The 16,068-nt window shown below is 43.0% G+C and overlaps 1 protein-coding gene across 1 annotated transcript in view; it reads right to left on the reverse strand.

Annotated features, from left to right (window-relative positions):
* Window positions 1-1,528: 1,528 nt before the first annotated feature.
* Window positions 1,529-16,068, reverse strand: part of LOC126981704 (oxysterol-binding protein 1-like) — a 172,285-nt gene continuing 157,745 nt past the window's right edge. The window contains exons 12-16 of the mRNA XM_050833138.1: window positions 11,105-11,259; window positions 10,417-10,582; window positions 8,967-9,133; window positions 8,159-8,379; window positions 1,529-6,899 (exon numbers count right to left, since the gene is read on the reverse strand). Coding sequence (XP_050689095.1) covers window positions 6,757-6,899; window positions 8,159-8,379; window positions 8,967-9,133; window positions 10,417-10,582; window positions 11,105-11,259 — 852 coding nt within the window. The 3' untranslated portion in view covers window positions 1,529-6,756. The remainder of the gene's footprint in view (window positions 6,900-8,158; window positions 8,380-8,966; window positions 9,134-10,416; window positions 10,583-11,104; window positions 11,260-16,068) is intronic.

The raw sequence follows: 16,068 nt of genomic DNA on the forward strand, positions 1-16,068 counted from the left end.
TGAACCACGACCCTGAACCACGACCCTGAACCACAACACTGAACCACGACTCTGAACCACGACACTGAACCACGACACTGAACCACGACACTGAACCACGACCCTGAACCACGACCCTGAACCACGACACTGAACCACGACTCTGAACCACGACTCTGAACCACGACACTGAACCACAACACTGAACCACGACTCTGAACCACGACCCTGAACCACGACACTGAACCACAACACTGAACCACGACTCTGAACCACGACACTGAACCACAACACTGAACCACGACTCTGAACCACGACCCTGAACCACGACCCTGAACCACAACACTGAACCACGACTTTGAACCACGATACTGAACCACAACACTGAACCACGACTTTGAACCACGACTCTGAACCACAACACTGAAACACGACTTTGAACCACGATACTGAACCACAACACTGAACCACGACTTTGAACCACGACTCTGAACCACAACACTGAAACACGACTCTGAGCCTCAGTGTTCTGCAAGGCAAGGAAGTGTTGGGGGCACACGCTGGAGCTGCGCATGGCCTCGGTCGGTGCTCATCTGTCGCACTGGCCCTGTGAACCTGAACACCCCGGAACACAATGCAAGACAGTAATAATCCGTTAAATGGAAAAAAAAAATTGTTGACGTTATAATGAGAAAAAAAAAGTAAAATTGTATTGCATGTCATTTTTTTTTTTTAAGTTATATTTATTTTGTTGCCTTTTCGTTGTTTTTATTGTTAATTCATATACATATACATCATCAACTATAATTACTCTCTCTCTCTCTCTCTCTCTCTCTCTCTCGATTACATTAGTTAGAAAATGTCAAGAGGCAGAATATGTGGAGGCAAGAAATGCAAGATGGATAAAATTGAACTGTCCAAATTTCATGATCCACAAAATATGGATAGAGAAATATCAGTCTGAATTTTGGGGTGCACAAAAATTTGAAGTTACAAAAATAATCTTGTTTCTGGAGACTTGCTGTTAATTAGATCAACACTTTAGTTCCATTTCCACACCTTGGCTCACTTTTCCATCAACTTTCTCTTTTGGGGGCTAGACACGGGCCTGTTTGCATTATTTTAAGGGGGCTGAGGTCTTATAATTGTTTGTATGAATTTTGGGACTTTATATGATCATCTGTCTGCATACATTTGTACTATTGGATTCTGGCTAATGGAATGTAGATTAACCTGGTAGCAGCGGGGATCATGTTTCTTAATGGTCCCTCCAAGCGAGAAAAATGAGAAAAAATCACCCCTCACACAAACCATTTAATAATATATATCAAAGCATTTGTGATCAGATTATGTATCATCTATTTTGGGGGGTTTATATCATGGCACAAATTTGGCCCGTTGCTGCTACACGGTAAAGCCACAAATCTGGCCCATTGCTGCTACCAGGTTAATGATTTTTTTTACTCACCAACCTCACTTTCACTTTCACATTCTTCTTCACATTTTAATCATAAACAATACACAAAGGGAAGAAGAACCAAACACACACTTCTATCTCCCATTTTATTTTCTTCTTTATCACAAAAGCAATTAACGCATTATAGAAATTATATATATATGTAAGAATAAACTTTCAAATAAACTTTCATTTTTTTCATTCTTCATCATTTCCATCGACTCTGAAACGCTCGCTCCACTTGACCGCCACCACGCGACTTGCTCCACCGCAGGTTAATAAAGGTTTCGGGTAATTCGTACAAGGGAGGGTGCTGGTGTTTTTTTCTGGTCTAGGAGAAAAAGATTGAGAAGAAAAAAAGGCTTAAGATTTGATGACACAGGAAAAATATTAAAAAAATCTATCACTCCATCCAACTCGTGTGTGTGTGTGTGTGTGTGTGTGTGTGTGTGTGTGTGTGTGTGTGTGTAAGAGAAAAAAACCTCACAATCTTGTATATATAAAGTTTCAACAATGCCAATAATAATAATCATTCATTCAGTCAAAAAGATCTACTCACACTATTATTTTTTTGCATCACACAACAGTACAAGCTCATTAACTCTAACCGTGATAGATCAAACATACACAAAAAAATATACGCTCCTTCCCTCTCATTTCCTCTCTTGATCCACCAGACAAATATACGTTTGGGCCAACAGTTCGTGGCGCTTATACTTTTAAAATAGACAAAACAAACCACTTCTCGACATGGAAAATCAAGTCAGGTGTAGTGGAAGTAAATTAATACAGATAAACTCTCACTACGGATCAGCACTCCCCTACCCCCCTACCTCTAGCATGGGACAAAAGGAGGTACAGGACATAGAAACTTGCACTCGGGTGATCTATTACTCTAAGACCCATATTCTCAAGTGTCTCGGGCTCTCATTACTATTTTCCACGGCCTCAGAGAAGAATAGACGGGTTTTCATGGATGATTTTCTCTGCTAAAGATGCAGAAGTCGGGTAAAACTATCACTAGAATCACAAAAGTCCATGAAAAGCCCAGCAACTTCTACGAGACTTTTCAAATGTGCGAGCGGAGGTGCCGAGACGCTTAAGAACATGGGCCTGTCGTGTTCTGTTCTACGTCTTCCCTAATGAGCTGTGGATGGCTGCCCTAACACCCTAATCTGCCCTAATCACCAGAGTATCACAAGCAGGCAAACTACAGAGACACAGCCAAGCCACAGCACCCGCCTCCTCTCTCTCTCTTACTCTCTTTTTCTTGGACACAGCATAGGACGGTGCAAGACAGAAAGTGTGAGGTGGAGGAGGGGGACTTGCCAGTTTCTTGAGCAATGCAAAGATGCCAAAACATATTCAAGGGACAGAATGGTTTGTAGAGAAAGTTAGTGATCATGCAAAGTCTATATATCAATGCCAAACATATTCCTGGGGACAAAGAGGTGTGTATACAAGTCAATGATCCTTGTTATAAGTACTACAAACAAGTAGCGGTCATATCTAACAGCTTATTAAAGGCTAAGAAGTGTGTTGTTTGTTCTGACTTGCCAATGTTGGGTGAGTAAAGGGCTTGATGGTGACAGTGGTGGTGGTGGTGGTGGGAGGCAAGGGAGTGGCTGACTGGCTGGATGGCTGAGTGGCTGGCTGTCTGGCTTCACATACATGGAGCAACAGTCAAGAGTGGTGGAGCAAGACACACTCTGTACAAAACACCTTCATGTGTGGCAAACAATACTGTCTCTCTCTCACGGCACATCAACAGAATGAAGAAGTGGCATGATAAACAATTTCTCAATACATTCACTGCTCGCTGTAAAACAAACGAATGATGAATTAGGACAATGAACAATTTCTCAAAACATATTCACTGTTCACTGTAAAACAAATGAAAATATCAACACTGTCTTTTTTCTTCAACATCTCACAATAATAGAATGAAGAGTAAGATTGTTGTCTGTAAATTTCTCGCAACACAAATCTGCTGCTCATGAGGCAACAAATCGTGGGCCTGCATGGCAACAACACAGTCTTCCGGAGAAACACTAAAACAAGGAACAGGATGAACGTCTCACTAAGAATCACTCATCAGTACAAAATATCAACTCAACCAGGTCAAGCGGATCTCTCGTCTCCTTCCCTGTGGACAACAAACGGCACAGTGAAAAAGTAGAGATGTACATTTTTTTTTCTGAACATCAGGAAGTGGATGAGGAGCTCTGATGACACCCCCCTCCCCCCTTTCTTATATCCTACCTCAGCATTACACCTAAAACTTCTCGTAAAATGAAAAAACGAATAAATAAGATGACAAAGAAACTAACTCACACGTACTCATGAACCAAGGAACTCACGAAGACACACTCGCTTGGTTTGGTTTGCACGCCACATGGAAAAATAATAATATACACGAAAGAAACTAAAATAAAAGAACATGCACGAAAAGGTATTAATTACTTGTGTGTGTGCGGAGTGACCCCCCCCTCGCTGCCACACCTCCAGCCGCAATGGGGGTGACAACTTTACGCTATTCCACACCATTATCATCAGTGGACTAGTAATGGGTGGTGGTGGTGGTGGTGGTGGTGATGACTTAGCCTATCACCAATCATCTTATACTCTCACAAGGCTTGAAACACACACAGATATGCCCTAAAAATGATCAGTGTGAGTGTAATTGTGTGTGTGTGTATGTGTGTGTGTGTGTGTGTTTCAAGTGCCTCCATTTGATAAGTACGTTGATATGGCAATGGATGTGTACCCTGTTGTGGTTGTAGTAGTTGTAGTAGTAGTAGTAGTGGTAGTGGTGGTGGTCTGGCAAGGGAGTCACCCAGTCTAGAGGTGACCGCAGTGACAGCTACAACACAGTCACTGCCCTAACCGTAACAACCACCACCACCACCATCACCCCCACCACCACCACCAACAACTCCACCACCATCTTATAACACACACACCCTCGAGCGCACCCACACACCTCATAGCCATCCTGCTCTACCTATCGGGTGAAATAACTTGAAACCGAGAGACTTGGAGAGGCGCTGGCATAGTTCACACACTGGTACACTTGGGAAGAAGAAACTGAGAAGACAAATAATCAGGAAAAAATAATATTAAGTTACGCTATGCTGTTCTCTCTTCCAACATTGTGATACCATTGTTAAAAGTGTAAAATAAATAGAAAATAATAATGACGAAGGGAAAGGTGTTAATTACTCAACCATTCCCTCATCCTGGGTCATGTTAATTATGGGAAAGAAATTACATATACAGTACAGTACATTACACAGGTTGCTAAAAGAATCTTGCCTGTATGTGGCTGCTCCGAGGCTTGATGGAAGATTCTTGATCAGCTGACTCAGTCCTGACAGTGTTGCAATTTGGAATCACTGACGCTTTCTCAAACACTTTCTCCTCTTTCTCTGTGATACTGAATTCCACACACAATAAATGCTTTCACAATTATACCCAATAACAATATGGTACAAACAGACTATAACTTTATACAGGTATATATATATTTATATAAATTTTCACCTGACCCACATGGAAAATAAGCATATCATTCAGTAACTATAAAGTACCGCAAACGTATCTCCGTAATCATAAGGTCTACACAAACAAGACAAAACTTCCACCTTTGCCACGGCTGTTCACGCCTCTGAGAATGTAGACGAAGAGTGACTGTGCCGACGCTGCCACGCCGGGCACGGTACAGACAGACAGGCCGATGGGCGGACAGGCAGACAGACTGGTTGACTGACTGACGGACGCACTGGGGGTGGCGGAGAGGGTGGGGCGGGAACAAGGGCCTCAGGACAGGGTGACTCAGGACTACGCTAAACTCTTACCCTTTGACCTTGTGGGAAGCTAAAGGAAAAATACAGTGGAATGCTAGTTGCCTATTTTAGTATCATCAAGTTTTAAATAATATAAATTTAATTATTTCACATAAAATGCATGAATTGCTTCTTCATAAAACCGCATCATGTGAACATTTGAACCACAAGATATTGTCTGGCACTAACAATGGTCCTCTCACACCAACAACTGCCATCTGTATTTCTGAGAAGTTTTAGCGAATGCCACAAACTTAACAACTTTAATACTGCGCTAAGCTATGATCACAAGACTAACCGATGTTTGAGAGACGGATGGCCTACAGCACACTCACAGAACAACACCTGCGCGGGAGTGACTGGCTACTGACTAACTGTTACTTTGATTGATCCGGTCAGACGCTGCGGCAGGAATCGTCCCTCGCGTGGCGGGTCTTTGTGCAGCCACTGCCTGGCCTCCTCCTCTCTTCCTCCTCCTCCTCCTCCTCCTCCTCTTCCGTGGACCAAACACAAGTGTGCAGCGGCTGACTCTCTTCAGCGACACAACGGCTTGAAAAAATATGTCCAATAAATATGCTATTGTGAGAAGGGAAAATATCCTGTACACCAGCGGCTTGTTGCCATCACGGTCTCTTAACAACTAAATGAGGGAATACTAGAGAAAAATATATCTGTACAGAGGGCAGCAGGCAGTCGCTGCCGGCGTTTGCACGAGCCCCGTCACGCTAACAGATTATAAATACACCCGACACTCAAACAGTGGCTGAGGGGTCAAAGTGTCTCTTACAAACAAGGAACACAGGATAAGATGCCAGAAAACTACAGAACAGAGTGCCAGAGGGTGCCAGACATGCCCCGTCCAGTCCACGGCCGGCTGGCTGACCCTCCCTGCCGGCCCAGCTCGGCCCGACACTGCACCAACACAACAACAACGCTGCTCCCCGGCGACCACGCAGCGTTAGCACCTGAAGCCTGGAGGGCTGCTCCGGGGCCTTGATATGGAGTGTGTCCACCACCGCAGCGCTGAGCGAGGGCCCGCCGCCGCCGCCACACAGCCTGGCCACGGCACGGCTGGGGTTGAGGGACGGTAGACTGGCGTGTGGCGGGGGTGTGAGGGGGTGGTAGTGGTGGTGGTGGGGGTGATGGTGTGGTGAGGGTGATGGTGGTGGGTGGTGGGGATGTGATAAGTGGCAGGTCAGTGAAGGGCCGGGCTGTGGGATGTGGCACAGCACCAGCCATGAGTGACGCCACCACAGCAAGCAGCAGCAGCAGCAGCACTGCGGGGGGAGGGGTAGGGAGCAGGGCTGACAAGGAGGAGGAACAAAGCCAATGCAATGGCCTGGGGTGTGATGGAGGAAGTGGTCGCAGTGGTGGTGGTGGAGGTGGTGGTGGTGCCTCTCTGGGTGGGTGGTGTGGCTGGTCGTGGCGGCGGCGGGGGATAAATAAGGCGGGTGGTGGGCGGGGGGCGGGCGCGTACTAGAAGATGTCTGGACACCTGGACCAGTCTTGCCGCTCCTTGCAGTCCCAGTACTCGTGGGTGTAGCGGAAGATGAGCGCGCCGGTGACGTCGTCGGTCTCCTTGCAGAACCACTGGGGGGAGTAGGCGGGGTACTCGCGGCCTGAGGGAGAGGTGGCAATGAAGGCAGTGTTGGGGGAGGGGCTGGGGGGGCTGTGATAGGGGAAGGGACTGGGAGGGACTGTTGTAGGGGAAGGGGCTGGGAGGGACTGTATTGGGGGAAGGGGCTGAGGGACTGTATTGGGGAAGGGACTGGGAGGACTGGGAAGGGGCGGGGAGGGACTGTATTGGGGGAAGGGACTGGGAGGGACTGTTGTAGGGGAAGGGGCTGGGAGGGACTGTATTGGGGGAAGGGGCTGGGAGGGACTGTATTGGGGGAAGGGGCTGGGAGGGACTGTATTGGGGGAAGGGGCTGGGAGGGACTGTATTGGGGGAAGGGGCTAGGGGGGGGGGGGTTGTGATGGGAACCACAGTCGTAAGAAAATTTACAATGGACTTTATTCTACCTTTTTATTATTTTTTACAGTAACAGATGCAGCTCAAGGGAAAATAAATAAATAAATAAAAAAAAGGAAAAAAAAGGAAAAAAAAGTGAATTGTGTTTTACTGATTAGCAAAGATAAGTGAAAGATTAGAAAAAAGGATTTTTTTTTTTTTTTTTTAAGGAATCTCGTATTGGTTAATTTGGAGGTTTATTCTGTTGATCTGGACACTATTAGTAAAAGTGATCCTTCAGTTACTCTCTCTCTCTCTCTCTCTCTCTCTCTCTCTCTCTCTCTCTGTGTGTGTCTGTGTGTCTGTCTCTCTGTCTTCTCTCTTTCTCTCTCTCTCCTTCATCCCCATATCTCCCTCTTAACTTACTATCTTCTCTATCTCTGTCTGTCTCTATCTCTGTCTGTCTCTGTCTATGTCTCTCCCTCTTAACTTACTATCTTCCTCTTCCTCTTCCTCTTCTCTCCCCCCTTCTCTCTCTCCCTCTCTGGACATGCCCTCGTCACCACTTCCCTCATCTTCCATTCATCCCTTTTCATCACATTCCCCAAACCTCTCAAATCTTCTCCTCCCTCTCAACCCCACAATCGTCCTCTTTCTTTCTCTCCTCCTCTTCCTCTCCCACACCACTTCCCTCTTCTTCCATGCATCCCTCTGAACCACATTCCACATAACACAAAAATTTCTTCCCTGCTGACCCCACCATCCTCCTCTTCCTCTTCTTCTTCCTCTCCTACACCACTGATCTCCTCCCTTCACCCCTTTGCTCCACATTCCTGATACATCTCTAAAAAATTCCCTCTTATACTTATACATCTCTAAACTTTTCCTTTTTTACTCCATCTTCCTCCTCCTCTTCCACTTCCTCACCTTCTGCAGCCGCCTGTTCCGCCTCGGCCTCCCTGCTCCGCCGCGTGGCCCGCTGCTTCTCCTCCAGCCTCAGCTTCTCGGCGTTGGCTTCATCCCAGCGGCCCTCCTCCATAAGCCGCTGGTCGGGCCGGTTCCGTGAGTCTGTGGGACACACCATCTCCTCCGGCTCGTTGAGTTGACACGCAAGCTCGGTGAAGTTGTAGTATCTTTCTGCCTCTGGACTGTGAGTTGGGGCGAAGAAAAAAAGGTTGTGTTAGTGTGCTGTGCTTATAACGGTGAAGAAAACAAATGAAGAAATGGCAAAGAAAGAGAACTTGTATTGTTATGCTTTCTTTTTCATGGTGAAGGTGAACCAAGAGATGATAAAGAAAAGAACTTAAATTGTTGCACTTTCTTTTTAAAGGTGAAGAAATAGAGTGTGTGGTTAAATAAAGAACACTAGAACACACACACACACACACACACACACACACACACACACACACACACACACACACACTACAAATAGGTAAATACACACACAGACACATAAATACCCTGAAAACATACCAAAAGAAAAGAAGGTAGGAGTAAATAGGTAAAGAAAACTATTATTTCAAAACCCTTCAAGCACTCACATATAAGGTTGTTAGTTTTTTTTTCACAGTGAAGGAAGCAGCTCAAGGGCAAAAAAAATAATAGAAAAAAAGCCTGCTCAACTCTGCCCCTGAAGGTAAGAATAAGGAAGAATAAAAACACCTTCACTCATTGCCCCGCACCCACACACACAAACACACTCACACACACTCACACACTCCCAAACACCTACTTGATGGGGTTCCTCTTCCACAGCACCTTGGGCGGGCCGGTCTCGTACACGGGCTTGCCGCCTCTTAAGGACTGTGAGATGACCCGACACGCCTCAATCTTCTCGTCCCACATACCCGTAATGAACCACTTGAGAGTCCCCTCGCTGTCCACCACGTACCCCGTCACCTGTGGAAGGGTTGGGTTAGCAGCGTTCTGTTTTCACCACAAAGAAGACAGCTCAGAGACAAAAGAGTAAATGAATAAATACAGAAATAGCAACAGAATATTAAGTATAAACATGGAAAAGAACAGAAAAACAAAGATAAACAAAGGAGTACATTGAGATTTGTGAAAGAAGAGAGCACAGGGGCAAAAGAATATATAAATAAATACATAAATAGCAACAGAACATTAAGTATTAACATAGAAAAGAACAGAAAAAGAAAGATAAACAAAGGAGTACATTGAGATTTGTGAAAGAAGAGAGCACAGGGGCAAAAGAATATATAAATAAATACAGAAATAGCAAACAGAACATTAAGTATTAACATAGAAAAGAACAGCAAAAAGAAAGATAAACAAAGGAGTACATTGAGATTTGTGAAAGAAGAGAGCATAGGGGCAAAAGAATATATAAATAAATACAGAAATAGCAAACAGAACATTAAGTATTAACATAGAAAAGAACAGCAAAAAGAAAGATAAACAAAGGAGTACATTGAGATTTGTGAAAGAAGAGAGCACAGGGGCAAAAGAATATATAAATAAATACAGAAATAGCAACAGAATATTAAGTATTAACATGGAAAAGAACAGCAAAAAGAAAGATAAACAAAGGAGTACATTGAGATTTGTGAAAGAAGAGAGCACAGGGGCAAAAGAATATATAAATAAATACATAAATAGCAACAGAACATTAAGTGTTAACATGGAAAAGAACAGAAAAACAAAGATAAACAAAGGAGTACACTGAAACTTGTGCCTCAATTTTTTAAGAGTTTCCCGGCAACGGAAGAACAAAAAACAAATAGAAACATAAAAAAAGGAAAAAGACAAGAAAATACAAGAAACAAACACCCAAATAAGATCTGTACCTCATTTCCTTTGACATTTTCCTGGAGAAGTAGGAAGAGAAAAAAAGGAAACAGGAAAAAAAAGAAAAAAAAAGAGGACAAACAAGATACACAAACACACAGAAACAACACCCTAAACAATATCCATCTTTGGCATTTCCCTGGAGGAGTGGGAACAGAAGAGGACAGAATGAAAGGCAAACAAGGACAGGACAGAATGAAAGGCAAACAAAGGCATACACGAGGATAAAGAAACATTGGACTGAACAAGCTCCGCACCTCACTTTCTTTGGCGTTTCCCTGGAGAAGTGGGAACAGAAGAGGACAGAATGAAAGGCAAACAAAGACATACACGGAGATAAGGAAGCAGGGGACTGAACAAGCTCCGCGCCTCACCTTCTTTGGCGTTTCCCTGGAGAAGTAGGAGTAGGGCACAAACTTGAGGCAGCACTTGTCCCCGGTGTGGTGGTTGACGATCTCCATCTCGCCGTGGTTGTCCAGCCAGAGCTTACCCACGATCATGTTGTGCACCGTGGTCGACACCTTCCGCCAGGTGTAGTGGTTACCATGTAGCAGCGACGGGCCAAATCTGTGGCTTTACCATGTAGCAGCGACGGGCCAAATTTGTGCCATGATATAAACCCCCCAAAATAGATGATACATAATCTGATCACAAATGTTTTGATATATATTATGAAATGGTTTGTGTGAGGGGTGATTTTTTCTCATTTTTCTCGCTTGGAGGGACCATTAAGAAACATGATCCCCGCTGCTACTGGGTTAATAAAAAAGATGAAGAAGGAGAAGGAGGAGAAAGGGGAAAAACAGTATGAGAAAGACAGTGCAAATGGTATGAGCGAGGAGTAATAATAAGAAGAAAAAGCTGAAGACGAAGGAGGAGGAGAAAGGGGAAGAGGCAGTAAAGAAAAACAAGGGAAAAAAATAATAAAGAGGAAAAAGATGAAGAAAGGAAATGAAGAGGAGAAAAAATAAGAGAAAAAATGAAATACTGTAAAAGATAAAACACAAACAGCATCACAAAGCAACACAACCACCACCACAACAACCATAAACGCCACAACCCTTACCGCTGCTCCTGAACTCGAGGTGTGCGATGCCGAGGGGGATGATCTGCAGGTACTTGCCGCGGAATTTGGACGACATAGCAAACTCCTGCCAGCTGTTCCACCCGCTGCTGCCCTCCACGAACTGCGCCACGATGGGCGGGTGATGCGACACCTGCCGGGGGAACACACACCTCAGTAAACAAAACTCTTGACATATATTTTTAATCTGCTGAAGGATTGAAACTTTAGAAAATGATATGAAAAACTCGTACCATGTATTTCTGAACGCCAAGATAATAAAACACTTTAGGAAATGCATATTGGAAGTTCTTGGCACATACATTTACCCTTCTGAAAAACAAAACACTTTAGGTCGTATTAAAAGACATTTCGCCACCTAAAAACACATATTTGACAAGGCTTTCGTAAGAGTTGTGGGCATTTCCAGGAGTAGTTTTATGACCCTGGTGGTAGTGTGACCCTTCTTCTGTACCATGAACCTGAAGAAACACTCATTAGAACCCGACTGACCCCCTCTTTGGCCTTTACAAATAGCTGATGTGACAAGCGAAAGTGTCTTATAATTCCGACCTTTGTAACCAATATATAAACTCTTAGAATATATTTTTTATCTGTTGTGAGGACGAAACATAAGATATAAAAACTCTTAGCAGATATATTTCTAACCTGCCAAGAGGATGAAATACTGATTTAGCATATTTTTTCCCTACCAAGATAAAACACTTTAGGAAATTATATGAAATTCTAAGCAAACAGTTTTAGCCTGTCAAGAGGATGAAACGCCTAAGTAAATGGTATCAAACTTTTAACCTATATATAGATATCTTACAGTAACGGGAGGAGGATGGATATATTTAAGTAAGAGTCAGACCTCCCCAAATAAAAAAATATTTAGTGCCATAAAAAATATTGACTCTCTCTCTCTCTCTCTCTCTTCTCTTCTCTCTCTCTCTCTCTCAAACCACTACAAGAAAATAAATGACCATTTTATTCTATCATGACCACTCGGAGAGAGAGAGAGAGAGAGAGAGAGAGAGAGAGAGAGAGAGAGAGAGAGAGAGAAAAAAAAGAGAAGAGAAAAAAGAGAGAAGAGAAAAAAGAGAGAAGAGAGAGAAGATAGGGAGAAAGAGTGATATGCAAATCTAACTTGAATTATGCATGGGAAAGAAGGGCCAGTCTCTCTCTACATTCTCCCTTTCATCCGTGAGGTAAAGAGTCTTGCCTGCGTGATGGGCGGGAGCAGGATGAGGGAATCTCTTTATGAACACACAAATTAGTCGTGATATAATGGACGGTAATGGCTGAGGTGTTACGTGCAGGCAGGTGACGTGACATAATGTGAAAGTTTAATGGTGGTCTGATCTCCCTTGTATTGAGTTAAGAATGTGTTGAATCTCTTATGTATAGTGTGTGTGTGTGTGTGTGTGTGTGTGTGTGTGTGTGTGTATCGTGTTATGTATTGTACTTATGTATCATGGAACGTGTGTATTGTGTAGGTTGTGTATGTACTGTATCTCTTATGTATCATGCCCTGTGTGCTGTGTGTATTTTATTATGTATTGCGTTATGTATGTGTAAGTAATATTGCTCTAATCTCATGTATTGACTTATAATCAGGAGCAGTAAGTAGCGGGCTTTTTTTTAATATTTTTCTTTACGCCCTTGAAGCTGTGTGCTAATAATAATAATAAATAAAAAAATTAACTTCCATTCATGCGTAAGTAATGGTGTTCTAATATCTTGCGTGGTGTAAAAATTGAAGCAAATAATAATAGACTTTCATTTTGGTTAACTAGGTTTGATTGGAGAACAGATTGAGGTCCCTAGACTTGCAAAACCGGACTGAAAGGAGAATAGAAGTGTGGGTCCTATTGGTTTTCTATAGTTATTCTGTGTGTTCCTATTGGTTATCTATTGTTTATTTTCTATTGGTGTTAAACCGGTTATATATTGGTTCTTTAATGGTTTGGCAAGACACGATTCAGAGATATTACTATGATATTAAAAGGAAACATTTACTTATTTTTCTATTTTGCGCATTCACCAGGAACTTGTATGCCTCTCTACCTGTATTGTTTTGAGTTATCAGAATATAAGGTCAATAAAAATCTATGTATGTTAGCTATGTGCCTATTTACAAGTTACCTATTAAATATCTTACTGTTTACTTGTTTACTATCAAATGTTTAATGACTATCTATTATATTGTCTATGTTTACTATCTATCGACCTATTTATCATGTGTCAGTCTATTAATCAACCTAATTATCCTGCATATTTATCTTTCTATAAGTGAAGCACATTATGGTATATCACGCATGTCTGTATAATTACCGTGTGTGTGTGTGTGTGTGTGTGTGTCGGACAGTAACCCTCCACTGGTCACTCTCTCACACTTTCGAGACTCTCCACGCACTATGATACAGGATCCTCCCCTCCCCTTCACCCCCACCCCCACCCCGCCCCTCTCCATCAGTGACAGGGGGAGGGGAGGGGAAGGGGGCGTGACGGATAGGCATGGCAACACGACAGGAGGAGGAGGAGGAGGAGGAGGTGAAGAAGACTTGGAGGAAGACAGAATACAAATAAGACATGAAGGATAAGAAATAAGAGGAGGAGGAGGAGGAGGAAGACTAGAAGGAGGAAAAAAAAGAGTATAGGACATCCCGTAAGTAAGAGAATGGAAGGAAAAAGGAGACGATGAGAAAAACTTAAAAATGAAACTATTGATCAAGAACGAAGAAAAGAGGAAGAGAGGGAAGGGGGAGGGAAGAAGAGATAAGCAGGGATAAAGAGAAGGAGGAGGAAGAGAGGGAAGGGGAAGGGAAGAAGAGATAAACAGGGAAAAAGAGAAGGAGGAAGAGAGGGAAGGGGAAGGGAAGAAGAGATAACCAGGGAGAAGGAGAAAGAGGAGGGAAGAAGGGATAAACAGGGAGAAAGAGAAGGAAGGGGGAGGGAAGAAGAGATAAGAAAGGAGGAAGAAGGAAAGAGAAGGAGGAGGGAGAGAAAAGAAAGGAAGAATATAGGATAGCAAAGGACAGCACACTAAATAATACACAGAGGAAAAGGAAGAGAGAGAAAGCAATAAAGAAGAAGAAATAGGAGAAGAGAGCAAGGACAGCAGGAAGAGATAAACACGGCAATAAATGAGATGAGGAAGAGGAGGAAGGAAAGGAGGAGGAAATAAAGATAAAACTAATCATGAGGAGGAGGAGGAGGAGGAGGAGGAGAAGGAGGAAGAGAAGGATATACAAAGCTGGATGGGAGGTTGCTTGTGCTCTCTCTCTCTCTCTCTCTCTCTCTCTCTCTCTCTCTCTCTTGTATACATAAAGCGAGGAAAGTAGCGACCTGGCGCGTGATAGCTCAATGAGAGAGAGAGAGAGAGAGAGAGAGAGAGAGAGAGAGAGAGAGAGAGAGAGAGAGAGAGAGAGAGAGAGAGAGAGAGAGAGAGAGAGACGTCTTTGCTTGACTCTCATGATGGGCCTCAAACACGAACGCCATCTACCTCGCGTGAGAGAGAGTAAAGAAAGGAAGTAGTAGTAGTAGTAGTAGTAGTAGTAGTAGTAGTAGTAGTAGTAGTAGTAGTAGTAGTAGTAGTAGTAGTAGTAGTAGTAGTAGTAACAGTAGTAGTAGTAGTAGTAGTAGTCGTAGTAGTAACAGTAGTAGCAGTAGTAACAGTAGTAGTAGTAGTAGTAGTAGTAGTGACTGGTGTTGGAAGTAGTAGTAGTAGTAGTAGTAGTAGTAATAGTAGTAGTAGTAGTAGTAGTAGAAAAAGAAAAGAAAAAAAGAAAAACGATAAGAAAAACGGTGATGTTGATAATGATAACGGTGAGCAGCGAAGGTGATTAAATTAATGAAGTTAAAGAACATGAAGAAAAGTAAAAGATGGAAGGGAAGACGAGGAAAGAAGATGAGATGAGAAGGAAGAAAAAATGACTGAAATAAAAACAGATAAAAATAAATAAATGATTGTAAAGAAGTGAATGAACGTGCAAGAAATAAAGACGAATAAAAAATAATAAAAAATAAAAAGGGGATGCTTGAACTTTTTTTTACAGCAAGAAAAAAAAATGCGATAGGTAAAGAAAATAGAAGAAAAAGAAGAAGAAGAAGAAGAAGAGATGATAGGAGGGAAAAAAAGATTGTGATAGAAAGTAGAAGCAAAAGAAGGGAACACGAAAAAAATAAAAAAATAAATAAATAAATAAAAAGAACGGCCAGGCGCTGCTCCAAGACACTAAGAACAAAAGGCCAAAAGAGAGGTAGAAGAAGAAGAAGAAGAAGAAAGAAAAATAAGAAAAAGTGTGATAGGTAAAGAAAATAGAAGAAGAAAAGATGATAGAAGGAAGAAAAAGATTGTGATAGAAAGGCGAAGCGGGAGAAGAGGTGTCTGGCACTCCTCAATATGAACTTAAAGGGAGAAAAGATAATTCAAATAAAGAGGAAAAAGGAAAGATGAAAAACGACGAGAAGGAAGAGGTGAAGAAGGGGAGATGAAGAGTGTGATAGAAACAGGAGAAATCAAGCAAGCGAGAAGAACAGGGAGGTGAAGATGAGAGGAGATGATAGGGAGGGAAGAAGGAGAAGTAAAGGATGGAAAAGGAAATGATAAGGAAGAAAGGAAGAGAGAAATAAGGGAGGACGAGGGAGGGAGAGAGGGAGGGAGGAGGGGGAGAAAGGAAAGGGAGATAACAAGGGTGGAAGGGGAGATGATAAGGAAAGAAGAAGTAAAGGGGATTGATAAGAAAGAAAGGATGAGAGAAATAAAGGAGGACGAGGGAGGAAGAAAGGGAGGGAGGAGGGGGAGAAAGGAAAGGGAGATAACAAGGGTGGAAGGGGAGATGATTGGGAGATAGGGAGAGGATGAAGAAGGGATTTGAAGATGATGGAATTTTTCACATCAATTCTACCATGACTCCTCCTCCTCCTCCTCCTCCTCCTCCTCCTCCTACCATCACCA

Source organism: Eriocheir sinensis, chromosome 49 (assembly GCF_024679095.1).
Source record: "Eriocheir sinensis breed Jianghai 21 chromosome 49, ASM2467909v1, whole genome shotgun sequence".
In the NCBI taxonomy this organism is placed as follows: Eukaryota; Metazoa; Arthropoda; class Malacostraca; order Decapoda; family Varunidae; genus Eriocheir; species Eriocheir sinensis.